The sequence below is a fragment of the Saccostrea cucullata genome, unplaced genomic scaffold, assembly GCF_032062105.1.
Source record: "Saccostrea cucullata isolate Sc308-1 unplaced genomic scaffold, CSIRO_AGI_Scuc_v1 ctg2013, whole genome shotgun sequence".
NCBI classification, from domain to species: domain Eukaryota; kingdom Metazoa; phylum Mollusca; class Bivalvia; order Ostreida; family Ostreidae; genus Saccostrea; species Saccostrea cuccullata.
In genome coordinates this window covers 128689-146936 of record NW_026926512.1, presented here as the reverse complement: position 1 = coordinate 146936, position 18248 = coordinate 128689, and the positions used below count along the sequence as shown (strand labels likewise).

Sequence of the window (18248 nt, the reverse complement as noted above, 5' to 3'; positions counted from 1 at the left end):
TGCTGAAATTGGTCAATTTCTGTATCTTTATTCAGCTTCTTAGAAATTTCAACCCAGAGAACGGGTTACTGAGAGAGAATGAAATGCTGAACACAGCGGCAAAAGAATGGAGACGACAGACACAGCTTTAAATGTTCAGGAAGTATGTGACATGTTAGAATTTTGATGTTTTTTCTTGGTGATAAAATGTGTAATATTTAGCTACGGTCTAGCAAATAACTTATTTCATCTTTAATAAGATGGAATCAATAAACTTAATTGGTAAATTCATAAATGATATTTTTTAACAATTTTTCTTAATATTGTCTGTTGATATTACTTTAAATCTATCCTCAGGGTCATCTTAGAGCTCTGCTGAAGGAGGCAATAGGAGTAACTTGCCCCAGTCAGCGATGTTTTCTGTGGGCACAATCTGTAAGCAAGGTTTAAGCTGCATGGAAGTTAAAAAACCAAGGGAACAATAAAGGCAACAGGATGTTCTTTATGCAGTTCCCTGAGGCGACAGTATTTTATCTGCTGCAGTCATTTCGGAGTGTGGAGCTTACCAAGCTGGAATTCAATGAGAAGCTAAAGGAAGCAAAGGTGAGTGATTTTTTTTTTCAATAAAAAAAATTGCAATGTAATGGTATATAATATAAAATAAATTGAAAGTGTGATGTCATTTCTAATCTTGTGAAAAAAGCAAATAAAACAAAAGTGTATTTCAATATATATTTGTTTAATGGACTTTTGAGCTTTAATACTATCCATCTTCTTAATTATATAATTGTAAAAACAAAAGCCTTGAATGACATACCGCAGTTTATTGTATACACAATACAAATATATAATCTTTCTGCATTTATGTTATGAATTTTGTGTCTTTGCTTTTATTTTCGGTACACACAGTACTACATAGTACCTACACCTCTGGTAAGCCCTGAAACACTTGTTTTGAATATATTTTACTAAATGGATCAAAATGATTGGAAATATATAAAATATGAAATGAAATCTTCCTGCTCACCTCGATTTTCTGAAAGGTTATTACTATGAAAAAAATTGTACGCTTGTTTTTAAAAGTAATTAATTCCTGTTACTAACACAGGATAACAGGTGCACAGGTCACTTTATTAAAAAAAAATCCTAATTTATGAGTCTGTAATTGAGAAAGAGGAAAACAGACTCTTTTTGCTGATTAATTATAAATATAGACTGTTACATTATGTACGACTTATCTAAAATGTGATTGGAACTCTTTTGTTGTTAAAGTTAGTTTTAGTTGTTAATAAATGGAATGAAAAAGCACATGGTGTTTTCCATCAAACAAAAGACAAAACATGGTGTCAGAAAGTCAAAAATATCCTAGACATTAACATGGATAAGCTGCACCCACCAAAAGGACTGTCACTGACAGGAAATGTTGCCGATAACTGGATTAAATTCAAACAAAGGTTTGAACTTTACATTCAAGCGACTGGGTTAGAGGCAGACAAAGAAAAGCCCACCCAGAAAGCATGTTTGTTTCTTCATTTGATCGGTGAAGATGCACTAGAAGTCTATAACAATTTTCAGTTCGCACAAAATGAAGATGAGAAAAAGTTAGACAAGATAATTGAGAAGTTTGAAGCATATTGTATGCCAAAGAAAAACACAACCTATGAGCGGCACAAGTTTTTCACACTGATGCAAAAACCGGACGAAACCATGGACCAGTACGTTACTGAGCTTCGCACCAAAGCAAAAAACTGTGAACTTGGTGATTTAACTGATTCATTGATAAGAGACCGCATCATATGTGGTGTTCCAGATGATTCACAGCGAGAACGTTTGCTCAGAGTACAAGATCTTACACTAGATGGGGCCATACGTATGTGCAGGACTACAGAAGCTACAAAGGAACGAATGAAAGAACTAAAACCAGAAGACAAGGAGGTACATGCTGTTAAAAGTAAACACAATCCAAAACCCTTCAAACAAAAACAGATAAACAAAGCTTTTTTAAACAAAGGATACCAAAAGAAAAATCATGAACAATGTAAAAGATGTGGGGGAAACCATGGAAAGGATTGTCCGGCAGTAGGACAAGTATGCAAGAAATGTGGTAAACAAAACCACTACGCTAAAATGTGTTTCACTAGTAAAAAGAAAGTCCATGAGATAAACGAATTCAATGACAGTGAAAGTGAGGCAGGTGAATTCTTTGTGTATACGGTGGAGAATACCAAAGCAGAAGAAACTGATGAATGGTTCACACATCTGAAGACAAATGGAACAGAAATAAAGTACAAACTAGATACAGGAAGCCAGGTTAACATCATAACAGAGGAACTATTCAACAAATTGAAATCCAAACCAAGATTCACACATCAAAAATCAAGCTAACTTCCTACAGTGGAAATTCCATCCCTATTAAAGGAACATGTGTGTGTGATGAGAAAACAACAAGTCTACAAACTGCACTTTGTCATAGTAACAGAGTCACGCACACCAATCATTGGAGTTAGTGCATGCAGCAGACTAGGACTTGTCCAGAGAGTTTACATGGTAACCAAAAATGAGGAACCAAAACAAAAGGAAGTCTCAGCTGTCAAAAATCTTGTGTAAAACTATGATGATGTATTCCAGGGACTGGGATGTTTGCCGGGCGAGCACAAAATTCAGCTTGACAAAAACGTTCCACCAGTGATACATCCGTGCAGAAAAGTACCCTTTACGTTACATGACAAACTGAAACAGGAGCTCGACAGAATGGAAAAAGCTAATGTCATATGTAAGGTGGAGGTTAGCTCGATCGTTTTACCCGTAAAGAAAAATGGAGCACTCACAGTATGCTTAGATCCGAGAGACCTAAACAAGGCCATTAAGCGAGAGCACTTCAAGCTACCATCAAGGGAAGAAGTAATGTCAAAATTCAAGGATGCGAAGTATTTCAGCAAGCCCGACGCCTCGTCAGGATTTTGGCAAATGAAACTTGACAAACAGTCTTCCATGTATACATGTTTCAATACACCTTTTGGGAGATACAGATTCCTACGCTTACCATTTGGCATATCCTCCGCACCGGAAGTATATCATAAAGCAGTACACATGATACTGGAGCATCTCAAGGGGACATCATCATTCATGGATGACATCATAGTCTGGGGAGCAAACCTTGAAGAACACAATGAGAGAATAAAACAAGTTCTGGAGACTGTTAGAGGAGCAAATTTAAAGCTCAACAAATCAAAATGTGAATTCGGAGTGCAGGAATTGACATTTTTAGGAGATGTAATCTCAGACAAAGGGATCAAACCAGACCCTGAAAAAATATGGGCAATTGAACAGTTTCCAACCCCGACGAATAAGCAAGATGTCCAAAGATTTCTGGGAATGGTCAATTACCAAGGGAAGTATATCCCAGACCTTTCTACCAAAACACACACACTCCGACGCCTTCTGGAAGAGAAAAATGTGTTTCAGTGGACGCAAGAGGAAAAAGAATCCTTTGAAGAACTGAAGAAAGTTTTGACTTCAGCACCAGTTCTACAATTTTACGACCCAAATGCAGAGACAAGAATCTCTTCAGATGCATCTAAGACAGGCCTAGGGGCGGTTCTTCTTCAAAAACATGATGACAAATGGATGCCTGTTGCGTATGCCTCGAGAGCTATGACAACAGCAGAAAAGAACTATGCCCAAATAGAGAAAGAAATGTTGGCAATTACCTTCGCTTGTGAACGATTCCATCAATTCATATACGGACAAGCCGTGCAAGTCGAAACTGATCACAAGCCCTTGGAAACCATCTTTAAGAAATCCTTGAGCGATTGTCCTATTCGGATTCAAAGACTGATGCTCCGACTGCAGAAATATACACTAGTGGTATTTTATACACCAGGAAAGTTCATGCACACAGCTGATGCATTGTCAAGAGCCTATTTACAGACAGCGTGTAGTGGAGATTTGTCAGGAGAAGAAGAAGTTCAAGTTTACGTGGATTCAGTAATTACAAACCTTTCAGTGTCAGACAGAAAATTAAAAGAAATACGTCAAGAAACGGTTAAGGATGAGCAGCTTCAAAAACTGGAGCAGACCATCAGGGACGGATTTCCTAAACAGAAATGGGACTTACCCTCCTCGATACAAGAATACTGGAATTTCAGGAGTGAACTCAGCTACGCAGATGGCCTTATACTCAAAGGTACCAAAATAGTCATTCCAAACTCCCTTAGGAAGGAAATGTTGCAGAAAATTCACACAGGACACCTGGGAATTGAAAAATGCAGACAAAGAGCCCGACAAATCATGTATTGGCCAGGAATGAATCAGAGTATTGAAGAAAAGGTCAAATCATGCTCCGAGTGTCTGAAACACAGAGCAAAACAAACAGCAGAACCATTGCTTTCACACGAAACAGCAAATTACCCGTGGGCAAAAATTGGAGTGGATTTGTGCGTGTGCAACAACAAAAATTATCTTGTCATGTGTGAGTACTACTCGAATTACCCTGAAGTTTGTCCACTAAAGAAGACGACAAGTACAGCGGTAATCAAAGCCATGAAGTTCATATTTGCAGGACACGGCATTCCTAAGATCATCATCTAGAATAATGGACCGCAGTTCACCTCGGAAGAATTTCGAAAATTTGGAGAAAACTACAGCACAAAACATCAAGTCCTCGACACCCACAGTTTAATGGATTAGCAGAGAAAACTGTCGGTATCATCAAGAATCTACTCAAGAAATCAGAAGAGGATTTTTACCTTAGTCTCCTTGCTTACCGTGCAACACCGTTATCCTGTGGAAAATCACCAGCTGAAATTCTGTACAACCGAAAACTTAGGACCGACTTACCTATGTTAGAAGAACATCTATATACATCTAACAGAGAAGATGTCATCAAACAGAGAAAAGCTAGTCAAGGCAGACAAAAGTATTACTACGACAGATCAACTCATCAATTACCAAAATTAGAGGAAGGAGACGTGGTCAGATTAAGGAATCTGGACGATACAGCATGGACCGAACGGGGAACAATCCAAAAACAAATCGATCCAAGATCATATATTGTGTCAACCGGAAATGCAGAATATCGCAGAAATCGAAAAGACATTCTAAGGACTTGCGAAAATCCGACCAGTTATCTGCGCATTGAACCAGAACCGAGTGATCATGAAGTAGAAGCGACTGGAGACGAAAATATCCGAACGCGTGATGATCAAAATGGTGAAACAGTGCGTCCTAAGAGACAATGTGGCCCTCCGAAAAGACTCACTGAGGAATGTTAAATAACTGTAGACACTTTTGCATGCATAGATTACATGTATATATCTAGTCATTTATCAGTCTAGTCAAAGACATTTCCAATTTGTGTTCTGAAATTTAGACCAAATAGTGAAAAAACTGTCTCATAAATGCTATGTGATGTTAATTGACTTTAATGATTTATATAATCAAGTTTTTTCTTTCTTTAAGTAATTGAGTGAATTACACTTTTTTTTAAGGGGGGGGGGGGGGGGGGGGAGATTTTACATTATGTACGACGTATCTAAAATGTGATTGGAACTCTTTTGTTGTTAAAGTTAGTTTTAGTTGTTAATAAATGGAATGAAAAAGCACATGGTGTTTTCCATCAAACAAAAGACAAAACAAGACTATGATGATAAATACTTTGAATTAAAGGAATTACGTTTACCAGAAACTTCATTTTGAGCATGTATTTGTTTGGTATTGTACAGAAGCGCAACAGACAAACTAGCTAGTCTCCAAGGAAAAGGACCCCAATTAAGAGTCCATAAAAAGAGAAGACTAGGAAGGGGGCTTGGTCCCATGCAGAACTGTGATCCCTGGTGGAATTTGTTGCTTTACATAAAGACATAAATGTACTGGTTGGAGGAAACTAGTGAGAAACATGACATTACTTACAAATGTAAATTCACATGAATGTAATGCATTACAAAAAAATAAACATAAATAAATTTACAGAATATGACAGACAGTTGACCTTTTCATTATTAAGATTTATAGCAGATTACACTCATAATTAACTCATGAATAAATATATAATATGCTTTCATAAAAATCCAATCAGGGCCACAATGCATAAGTTTAAAGTCAAGATCACCATCGACCACAGTGATACTGTACAACCTAACCAAAAAATCAATATACCTATGTTACCTCTAATTGTAGTTGTAAACAATAACAAAAGTATATCTCGTAAAATAAATTTAAACTTCTTCATAACAAAATCCTATTAAACATCACTAGAAGAAGGATATGGAGATAACGAACAGGATTCAATCTCAAAGTCCATTAAACAATATACAAAATCAGAGCAGAGCAAACACGGACCTCCGAAACATCAGAGGTGGGATCAGGTGCCATGGAGGAGTGAGCATCCCCTGCCGACCGGTCACACCCGCCGTGTGCTCCAAAAAACAAACGAACCTTTAAGGGCTTTTCCTAATTCGGAATATGCGACCTTACAGCCTGTTGTTCCCACCATCTCATGCGGTTCAAAAAAGCCATTGATCATCAGCTTGAAGGCACAAGATTTCGTTTTTCCTTTAAAAGCGCCATGTATATCACTTAACCAAGTGACTGGAACGAACAGCTGGTGTCCCTTCACCAGCTGTGTGTATCCAACAGGGACTGTTGCATTGTTGTCCAGAAATTTCTGCAATGATAATAGCTAAGATTAAGATTTTTCTTTAAAATATACCCAAAAACTGTGCCGATTCCTTATTTTGTCTTTGAAATCGCATAAAACTATATACATATATTGGAACATATTATCATAAATGCATTTTCTTATTTATTTAAGGTATAAAGATTACTTACATAGTGACACTTATTAATTTTTGTCCCCCCTTTTCTGCATAGGGTGGTCTGAACTTTCCCCTGCTCCTCTTCCTGTCTCAGTAAGTCTTTAAAATAAAATAAAGTCTTTATAACACTACATTCTATCAGTAAATTTAGAAACTGAAATTTGCAGATACTTCATTATAACCAATAACAAAAATTCAATACAAAATTCTTTTACTTAAAATTGTTAAACCTGCTAAAAAAAAAATAGAAATTAACCTAGCTCAGCCTTTAATCTGCTGGCCTCAGTCCTCCAGAAATCTAAATCTCTTTCGAGTCTGCAAACGACTGAAGGTTTTTGAAGTTTTGTTCCTTCAACTCGCAACTCCCACATTGTACGATGTTATCTAATGGGTGGGGAGAATTCGAAGTTAATAAAGAAAAGTTTTGTAATTGGTTCGAGGCACTACTTGAGTGATAAGAAGGTGGAGTAAACTGAGATTGAAAAGAAGAAACTGTGCTATGAGGGGAGGTTTTGGTAGGTAGACATTGGTATGTTGTCAGAATTAGAAGGAAATGAGGATTGGTGTTGAAAAGAAGATGATGTTACCCAATTAGTGCCAGCGTTGGAGCTGGGCAATGGAGGACGCGGAGGAGCAATAGATACAGGTGGTTTGTCAGAAGGAATTGAAGGTGGGGTTGAGTATACAGGCATGCATGTCATGTTGAAGGGATGAGCCGATGGTGGTTGATAAGTAAAGGGTGTTTTAGTAGGTGGCAGTGTGGATGGATAAATAGGCAGTGGTGTCATGTTAGGGGGAAATGCAGATGGTGTTGGATGAGTTGAAAGAGGAGTCATGCTGGGGGAACATTCGAGTGTGGATTGGTAAGTAGACAAAGGTGTTGTGTTAAGGGAAATTGTGGACGGATGGGTTAACAGAGGGATTGTATTAGGAGGAAATGTGGGTGTGGATGGAAGGGTAGACAGAGAAGTCAAGCTGGGGGAAGATGTGGCTCGGACAGTAGACAGGGATGTATTAGTTGAACTAGAACTCACGTCATTAATTTCATTCCTCCATCATGATTTGAAGAGCTCTTATGCATTTTTCATTGCTGTTTCTGCCTTCTTCTGAGTTTCTTTTTTCTTCTTTTCTGTCATCTCTAAATGATAAATATATATTTCAAAACACAAACAGATAATGAACGTTGAATGCACATACATGTAGATTTATTTTGCTGACTGCTTTTAAACAAACAGTTGTCATCACCTTAATATTAAATTACTCAAACTACTGTACTTGCAATTTTTTAAAATCAAAATCTGTAACTTTATTTTCTTGACACTCTGTAACAATCAAATGTTTGTGAAATGCAGAGCAACAGAGCAGAATTGTAATTTTCACCTTTTTTTCGTTTGTCTTCGGCCTTCCTTTTCCTGGATTCTTTTTTTCTGAGGCTTTATATTTCAAGCACTTTTCTTTGTCCTCTGAAATGACTCAGTCCCTCCTTACAGCAGAGCAGGTGTCGCCAACCTTGAATGTACGCTCTTCATCCGTGTTTCAATCCTTATCCTCTATATCATCTACCGATATGGGGTCACTTAGTTGGTTGTCCATGCTAAATAGAATTGGACAACATAGCTAAATAAAATTGAAAACAATACATTACACAGAAATAAAAAAACAAAACATGCATGAAACACATGTAAAATTCGAAAATAAAAAGATTCATTATTGGGCATGATCCGCTTGACAACAATAAAGATCGACCTATGGTGCACCAGCAGACACTTTTTTGAGAAATACTCAATAAAATTAAAAAGGGCAAGGCTCTATGATCATAACAAGGTTAAGGACTAGCTTATTAGTAGTGGGACAATCCGCCGGTGCACAGATGCATCACAGTATTCACTTTTACGATTTACGGATCGATTTTCCTTATTTTATTTAGTATCATTATACCTACCACACTTATTTTTTAATGTCCAAAATGTCTTTGGTTTTAGAATTCGAAATTTTTAGTCTGTATCATCAAGACGTATAAACAATCAAAAAAATTAAAACATTAAAATTTCTCAGTTTTGCACATAGATTATCAAATGAGACAAGGAAAAGTAACTTGTACTTTATTACGATAAAATGTTTCACGAGACCTTATGCTCAATACATGCAATCAATGTATTGCTGTATTGTTAACCTCTTAAACTAATACATGTATGCATAATTACATTTGATAGATGTGTGATTTACATCCAAGCAGGTACATACTTTCCTGTTATCTTGTGAACAAGTGTCAGTCTGAATTTGAAATCAAGTACTTTCCAATTTTTTTAGCAGTCCCCACACCAGAAAAGAAAAAGAAACTTGACAATCTTGGAAGTCCGGCCCAGATCATATGTGAAAAGTATCATTACTTGCTACAATCAACCAACTGTTCACTTAAACACAGATTCTGAGAAACATGAGGACTTTCCTTCCAACCAACAATTGCCCATAAGAAAACAGTTTTATGAAATTGTTTAAGAATTAATAGTGAGCAGTGTTGTTACAGTGAAGGGGATGATTTTTCATTTGAGAACTTCATTCAAGATAGTGAGAGTCATGTTATTGAGGACAAAGATGAAGATCCATTAATAGGACAAGATGAAGAAACTCTGGCCAGTGACCCTGAAGAAATTCTTCCAAAAGATTTCCCAATTTACCCAGGTCATTTTATGAGTGTACATCATAGTATGGTATTAATTCTTCTTTTTGCTATTTGCCATTCTATCAGTGGATCGAGCTCACCTAGCAGATACACTTAGTCTTGTAAGCCTACACTGCTTACATTCACATCCAGGTCTAAAGAGCATTAATGCTTTTAAAAGGTATTTTGAAAATAGGCATTCTCTAATAGTTAAACATTGTTTTTGTAAGCAGTGCATGGCAAGTGTGAAAGAATATAATACTAATTGTCCATCTAAAGACTGTGGAATACAATTAGGAGTTAAAAACAAAAGTAGACTATTTCATACAATTACCATTGGAAGAACAGTTAAAGAAAATATTTTTTTATTCATTACCTATTCTTCAAGATATTTTATCTGGGAAATACTTGTTGCATTTTGCTTGTTTCGTTGAAGGTATTTTTTTTTATTGTGTACAGATAGTGTAACTTCTACAGAGATAGAGAAGAGCTCTAAGCTATTGTCATATTTTGTGCACATGTTTCCTTCCTTGTATGAGGAAAGATACCTTACTTTAAATATGCATTCACTACTGCATTTACCACAATGTGTAACACAATTAGGACCTCATTGGGTCTGTTCGTGTTTTCTGTTTGATTTGATGTGGTTTAAATGTTCTTCAGAATATGTCAAGTATGATTGAAGAATTTAATGATCAGAGACTTCTAGAATTTGCAAACAGACTAAGTCATAAACGCCATTGTATTAAATTTGTATTAGGAACATCATCAGGATCTTTTCCTATTGGCATGAGTAAAACTGTTTATTTACAGACAATATGTTTAGCAAAATTTTTAAGAATGCAAATTTTAACGCTAAAGCTATTAACATATAAAAGAATATCACTTAGAGAAATAATAATACATTCTATGGAATATACCAAGGTTTATATGAGAAATACATTTACTGTTAGTTATTTTGACACGGTAGATAAAAGAATACACTTTGGTCAAATAGAGAGTTATGTATTTGCAAAAGCTTGCGATTGCACTGAAGACTTCTGTCTATGTAATTCAGTATTGTTAGCCATTGTTCATGAATTAAAATGTAAAGAAAAATCAATTATTGAAAACAACTTCTTTCAGGCTGATGATCAAATTGGCAATGAAAACAGATATTATTCAAGTTGTAAATGTGTCAAAAATTTTGAACATTCTTGTATATATGAGTTTGACAGACAAATTAAAAAGAGAAAATTTTTCTCTGCAATTTTCCAAATGTTGTAGAATCTGACCGAAATCGCACAGTGTTCATGTAAATCCTGTTTATGAAACCTATCAAGGGTTCCAAATTCTTAAATTATTATATTTTTAAATTGATGTGTCCATTTCACAACTTTGTTTCATAAAGCAGGATGAATGTTATCAAAACATTAGTTTTGAAGCACATTATGAATGTTTCATGACAGTTTATTTGATATGGGTGAATAAAGTCTATACTTCTCATGAGGATATATCATAATTTTTATATGTCTTTCTGTTTTGAATTTGCGTTTACAAATTCAGATATATTACTGTCTTTTTTTTATGGATTTAATTTAGTTTACATATTAAAGGTCTGATGCTAGTTCAACAAATATGATACTACACAAGCTGTGTCTGAAATTTTGCGATTCAGTTTTCTTTTATGCATTGACAGACATATAAGCTTGAATACTTATACATGTATATCTTCCAAATGAAAAATGTGTAAGTTCCCCGACATTGGAATTTCAGCTTTTGATAAAAGTGTTTTGCTTGAAATGAGCTGATGCTCAAACTTATTTTATCATAGTAGGATTAGCCTTGTATAATGTGTATTTAATAAATAAATTAAGGTGGTATGGGACACCTTGAGAAAAATACGTTATAATGAATATCTTCAAAGAAGTATATATGATAAGAGCCAATTTTGGCCCCTTAAAAATCAACATTTTAAAATGACATTCAAATATGTTTGATATTTTTTTGTAGAGGAGATTATATTAGAAATATTTCCAATATATTTTTCACATTTATATGCACTCACTACATGTAAATGGCACGAGAAGTAATGCTATTTTTGCTATCTAACAAAAAAACACACAAAAATATGCCTTTTTCTTGATGTTCTTTCTTATGGGAAACATAGAGCGCAGTGTAGAACATACATAATTTTTCTGTCACTAATTAGTACTAGATAGCTACATCTTTGGTAAAAAGAAGGCTGCGCTCTATATTTTCTGGAAGAAAAACTGCTTGAAAATAAGCAGTTTTATACAAAATATGTTAAAATGGCGGGAAAACGTTATTTTTATGATGTCATATTTCTAAAATAACAGCATTTTGATCAAAATGAAAATAACCAATAAAGGTCGCATATATAGCTGTACAAATTAAAGCTACATATGAAGTAAAATTACGATATTCATTTTATTAAGGGGCCAATTGGGACACTTACCATATATCGCTCTTTTACAATATTTTTAAAATTCTTGAAAAGGTAAAATTTATAACATTCTCAGCGGGTTACGAATTCATGACTTGCAGATCCATAGGTAACAGTTAGACCTACTGCGCCACGCTGTTAAGCATCAAGAATGAGAAGGATAAAAATATACATGTAATATAGTTAACTTTATTGTTTATTTCGATAGAAAGTACGTCCCAATATGGAGGTGTCCCATGCTCCTTGAGAGGCATAATTTATTGTTGCCTTCTATAATGTTTGAAAAATTTTGCTCCAACCAAACAGATTGCATGTGACAATAAACTAACTCCTCCCCCAACAAAATAAAATGGTGGAGGGTTACATCATTGCAGCTAATTCTGTAAGAGAATAAGAGGGAATTATGATAAAATTGCATACTAACCAGCTGCTTATTGCATGACATAACTACCTTTGAATGTGTAAATATTCTGAGTGCACTGTGCACCAAGAGAATGCACAACATGCTACAACAACTTACCAGGGCAGGGGGATATATTGTAAATACGTCCACTATGGATACTCTCATTTTTTAGTATCCACGGTGAGTGAGGTCATCAGAGAGACCAAAGTCCTCATAAGCTGTAACTCTCACTTCGTTACCATTGAGTGAAAAATTCTCAAGAGGGACGTTAAACAATATACAATCAATCAATCAATCGTTACCATTGAGATAACATATTATTTGAAGGGGAGATATCGTTAAAAATGCTATAGGAATAAGCATTCTAGCATAATAAAATGTGCGTGGCATCAGTGGATTCGTTCGTTCCCACAAAGAAGGATCCTAAAGTCTGTACTCGCAGTTACGGCGAAACTAGACAGAGATTTCTACAACCCGAAATTCTGAGACATCTTCATGCATGACAGTTTGAAAAAGAGAAAACATAGGCTCGTGCAGGGTCAGAATGAACACAGATATTGCATCGATGATATCTTGCATGGACTTTACAACAAATAATCAAAAGGAACCACTACTTCAAGACTAACACCCATCCCAAATTGACCGTGGCAACTAGAAGGATCTGATTTATTTACTTTGAAAATGATGATTATTTGGTCATAGTAGATCATTCCTCCATCAATCAGCATTTGCCCGACGTGGTATCCCATTTGTAGTGATCAGCGATAAGACCACGATTTCATGATTTTTCTCTGCTACATGCTCCTTGACGCTTATACTGTGCCTTTTTTGACGCCACCTTGTATTAGTTACGTAATACATTTACCGTTTACAGACTTAAAATTTAATCAACTTCTTCCCGTGAGAGACTTCATCCAATGGCAAGCAAGGATATCGTCGAAAAATCAATAAAAGTAAAATTATTAAAGAGCTAAAGCAACGAACCATCGAAATACGCTTTAACTTAATCTATATTATAAAGCATGCATTATTTTCACATTTTCATTTCCATGTTATTTCATATTATTTCAGTTGGGTAAATGAATGTCGGAACTTGTTTGTACATTTACGGAACACCAGCTTTAGCTATTGTTACACAGTACAACAATGATCAACAAATCTTCCTTAAATTAAACCGTCAAAAATAAAACGTTCTCCCCATTTACATTATCTTAACGTCGTAATTAATAAAAAATATTATACATATTTGTGCAATATATAATTATTTAATCAAATTGGGAAAATCGTAGATTGTGAAACATTTAAAGAACTGATTTGCAAAGCCAACGGCCAGGCCCACAGATTGGTAATGATCATAGGAGCTATATTCAAAGCTCAAGATGTCCGTGATATTTCGTGAGGCGAACCCTGATATGATTTACGAGGAATCAAAACACTGAAGGAGTATTTTGGGGGTAAAGATCCAGAATAGGACTCTTAGTCCTCCACCAAACAGAGCATTGCTTTAAATGCCCACTTCCTGGTTCAGAAGAACTCTTGCTAGATAAAGCAAGAAAATCAACAGTAAATCTGAGTTGCTGAACGCAAATCAATCTCTGGCCCTGTAAAGCTCCTTTTTTTGGTCTGCCTTTCTTCAGCATGATCCTTTTGAGCCAGCAGTTGCTGAATCCGATTTTAGTTCCGATATCGCACAGTACGGGATAGTCTTGTATAGAGGCTATTAGGGATGATTTGAAATCTAGGTTTACAGATAGGGGCCATGCTTTGATTTTGTCAGCTTTGAGTAGGTTTTTAGAAACTCAAACAGTCGCTGATAGGACTCCCCCTTCTGAGGACATCTTTCTGTATGCAAGGTAGCCAAGGTGGGGGATTATGAAGAGTTCTGAAGGTCGAGTCATGGTAGGGTGTAGTTGGTAGACATTTGTCAAGTAGCATTGAGAGGTACAGAAATGTTTCTCATTGAGGCGCCTGCTGCTAAGCGCCTACTCACTGCTCCTGTCAGCACAGCAGACTGTGAAGAAGGTTTTAGCAAGCTGATCCCTAGCAAGCAGATCCTAAATGTAAATGTAAGAAAATCACTGAAAATCTCAACATTGGAAAACCTAATAAGACTTTCAATTTCCAGCATATTAGACGAAATGAACTTTGAATAGAGATGTACCAAATACAGGAGGTTTTTCTAAGTGACATTTAAGTGACTATGATATAGTGATGTTCAATGAAACATAGAACTTTTGGAATTTGAAATCGCAAGATTTTACTAAAATTAGAAGCTTGAAAACTTAGGAATTTTCAACTTTATACACAACCATTCCCCGCGATAAATTAAAGTCCAGGCTTGTTGATATCATTGAAAGCGGCTTTTCAATAAAAATGGAACATGTAAATTTACTTACCTTGTCATTGGTCATTTGCAAAATTATTTTGTTTAAACACATTTTTAATGCACATATAAGTACTCTGGAGTTGACATCAAAATATGCTTGAGTTTCTGATTGACAATGTCTATATGGTTTTTGGAGACAAGGTATTCAAACATTTTATTGGAAATACCGAGGGTACCAATTGTGCTCCATCATTAGCAAACCTCTTTATATTCATATACGGAGTATATATATCTCAGTTGATTCCATACGCCAGAGCATGCTTGGCGTATAAATTTCAAAAACGAGGTTAATTTCCAGATAGCAGGATGTAATTGGACCTTTGCCGGGCAAAACATTACTCCTTATATTGGGCCACCGTATGCACTTAACATTGGGCCGACGGTAATTTGCTCATCGGCCCTTTATCAGACCAACTTGTTGGCTTATTGTTGGGCCAATGTAACAGTGAATATTGGGCCACTGTATTCTTGTGATATTGAGCAAACGTCTTTTTGTACAGATGAGCCATCGATATGACAAAAGTTCGAAAATGCTATTTTTTTTAGCTTATATGTCAGTCCAGGTCACAAGATCATTTGAAAGAACTTTAAATTAGTGGAGTAAAATACTATAAATTGAAGTCTCTATCTTTCATGGTCCAAAGTTAAGGCAGAGGTTAAAGTTAACAGACAGATAAAGAGATAGACATGACAAAAACAATATGTGCCCTCGATCTATCGAGCCGGGCGCTTATAAACAGCCTTCTGGGCCAATTGGAAAAAAAAATTATCTTTTAACACAAAAAAGTTAGGCACTGCCACTTTCCCTCTCCCGAGTCTCATCTTCCCTTCTTTTCTTGTCTGTTCTTTTTTTCGCCCCCAATCTCTGTCTTTAGCATATCTCAGCCATTCTTCAATTGTTGTTTTTATTTCTTTGTTTGTGGAATCTGTTGTTGCTTTGTTTTTTCGCATACTCTCTTAACTTAAATACATTAGTTCCTTTTCTCAATATAGAGTAAACGTACATCTATATATTTAAGCTGTCAATTAAGGAATAACCGTCTAATTTTTTGTTTCATGATGAGATTGAGCGATTAGTTTGCGTGATGATTTGCATTATCACTGAAAGCATTAATGCATAAAATTATCGCAGAATACAATCGCTTGATCATCATCAGAAAAAACAAACAAGTGGCCCAGGGGCCCCATTATCGCTCACCTGAGCTACTAGCCAATTAAAAGGGGGGGGGGTTGAACAAATTTATTTTATTTTTATGATTTTATAATGAAGATCAATTATACTAATAGCTTTGTTGTTCTTAAGGAAATTTTAAGAGCATTTTCCTATGTATACTTGCATAAAACCTAGGAATGTCAACTTATGACAGCTCAGGTCAGAGTACTTTATAGCACTGTAAAAACACAAACATCAGTAGAACGTTCTCTGCAGCAACTAAACAGGACTGGGTTGGAAGGGGATGGAGAGTGATGGAATGGCCCGGCTTCCTCAGGCAGGGTCTCCTGTGTCTGCTCAACAACATTACACGTCTTCCTCTTTGCCTCCCTGTGGGTTGCCGAGTCCTTCCTGTTCAGAGGTACGTAGTCAGCCATAGTGAACTTATAAGGATGGTCACTTTTCTGGAGGTAGTGTTCGTCGCATATGGATCAAAGATATTGACAGTAACAAAGTTTCATTATAACAATTATTCGATATAAATAATTTAATAAAATAATCGCCATCCCGATTTTTAATACATTTTTAATTACAAAATTGCGTACCTTACACTTAACTGTTCTGCGTAGTCAATCACTTGTATTTTCAGGACTTGTTTAAAGAATAGGCATGGTATCTTGGATGTCCAAAAAAAAGTTAGAATCTCACAGAGATGTAGAGCGATTTATGCAAACACAAAATTCATAGCACTTAAAAAATGTGTAATAATGTAAACATTCTTTACTAAATGAGCAATCATTAAAACTTTTATATTTTGTTGTGCTGAACATTAAAACAACATGTAATAAAGCAGTATTATGGCATAGATTGTGACTAGATTGAATGGCTGGTACATGTATCATACTGATCTTTCGTGTATCTATAGGATTTTTAGCAACTGTTCAAGAAGCTCTTTCATCTGAGATTCCTTCGATGTTTGTTCTTCAACGTTTTGGTTCTGCGGTTTTTTTTTTGTAGTTGATTATTTTGGTGGAATCGTTCTTTAGTGTATTGGTACTGTTGCCATTCATGGTTCGCTTGCCATTGGGTAATGTGGTGATATTGTTTTCTCTGTTGATAATGACTTTGACTATTTTGGTGATGTTCTCTTTTGTGGTACAGATGATTTTGTGATTCAGGCCTTTGGTGATGGCTTCATACCCAAATGTGGATAAAGGTGTAGTTTTATCATGACGACCAGATTTTTTCTTCGTACATTACTAAAATGCATCCCATCCCTTGTGTAGTTTTGAGGTTCATTTTGATGAAGTTTACACCATTTTCCTCGCATAACTCCCTTAGTTTCCTGTTGGTCTCTGCAACGTTTTGGTTGTATCTCTCAAATATGGGTAAAATGTGAAAGACACAATTTTTTTGATTTTTCATGATCATTTCTTTAAATCTTAGCGAGACTTCTTCTGGGTTTTCGTTCGACAGGCCATTACATCCAACTCCTATGACTAAGTGTTTGGGAGATGTTATATTCTGAATGTGTTCCATTGCTCCCTTACTGTTTTTTTCCCTGCGCCTAGTACTGTTATCCTTAAATCTTTGTTCTTGTACATCCAATTTGCGTCTAGCCATTTTCCATGGGAGTCCATGATGATTTCGATGGGCAGATCTTGTTTGTTTTTTCGTGTTTCACATGGTAAATCTGACCTTGTTTGGTGCATTGCGTCTGATTCTTCAACATCAGGTGAGAGGGCTTCATATCTATTGGCAGTTGGAATTAGACATTTAACATTTGTACTGGTATTCTCATCCAACATCACATCCACTTCTGAATCATTGAATTTCTCTTAAATTTTCTTTTCCTTCCGTGGCTCTTTTTTAAAATATCTTTTTCCTCGGCTTCTTTGAGCCTGCTCATTTCTTCTCCGAGTTCCTTGATTTCATTTTCCTTTTTCTTCATTTCTGCCAGTAAGTGATTTACTTTACTTTCTAGTTCTTTATTTCTATTTTCTTATCACTATGATTTACTTCGTTCTCGGTTCGTTCTCAGAATGGTTTCTTCTAATGTGTTTATTTTTTCTATAATATTGTTATTCAACGTATCAATCTTTTAGTCGAGGGTGCTAAACCTTGAACTAAAACTTGATTCTATGCTTTGTAAGTGATTTGGTGAGTGTTTTGGTAAGCTGGCAGTATTTGGTGAGACGATTCTCGGAGTTGAAAATGCTTTTTCGTTATTACAAATAAATGATTGAAACTGGTCATACTCGGCGGACACATCAAACAATTTTTTTTAATTTTCGTTTCCGAGTTGTCGTTTGTGGACATATTTTCCACAACAGATTTTTAGTGTGGAAATTCGTCACCTACCCAATGGAGGTAGTTGTTTCCCTTCACAGTGATCAAGTGGGTA

General features: G+C 35.8%; 1 protein-coding gene and 1 pseudogene across 1 annotated transcript; one reads left to right on the top strand and one right to left on the bottom strand.

The window, feature by feature from the left end:
* The first annotated feature begins 106 nt into the window (after window positions 1–106).
* Window positions 107–5252, top strand: LOC134271904 (uncharacterized). Its single transcript, XM_062754128.1, has 7 exons — window positions 107–142; window positions 337–414; window positions 523–582; window positions 1252–2289; window positions 2398–2526; window positions 2608–4509; window positions 4656–5252. Exons 1-7 carry the CDS (start codon window positions 107–109, stop codon window positions 5250–5252), a joined length of 3840 nt encoding a protein of 1279 aa, XP_062610112.1.
* A 43-nt stretch (window positions 5253–5295) lies between these two features.
* Window positions 5296–16281, bottom strand: LOC134271903 (uncharacterized; annotated as a pseudogene).
* Window positions 16282–18248: the final 1967 nt, after the last annotated feature.

Coding starts and splice junctions, on each gene's coding strand:
- LOC134271904 (XM_062754128.1), top strand. CDS start 107: ATGGAGACGACAGACACAGCTTTAAATGTTCAGGAA. Junction 415..522: donor GTTTTCTGTGGGCACAATCT/GTAAGCAAGGTT, acceptor TATCTGCTGCAG/TCATTTCGGAGTGTGGAGCT. Junction 4,510..4,655: donor AGAAGACGACAAGTACAGCG/GTAATCAAAGCC, acceptor CGACACCCACAG/TTTAATGGATTAGCAGAGAA.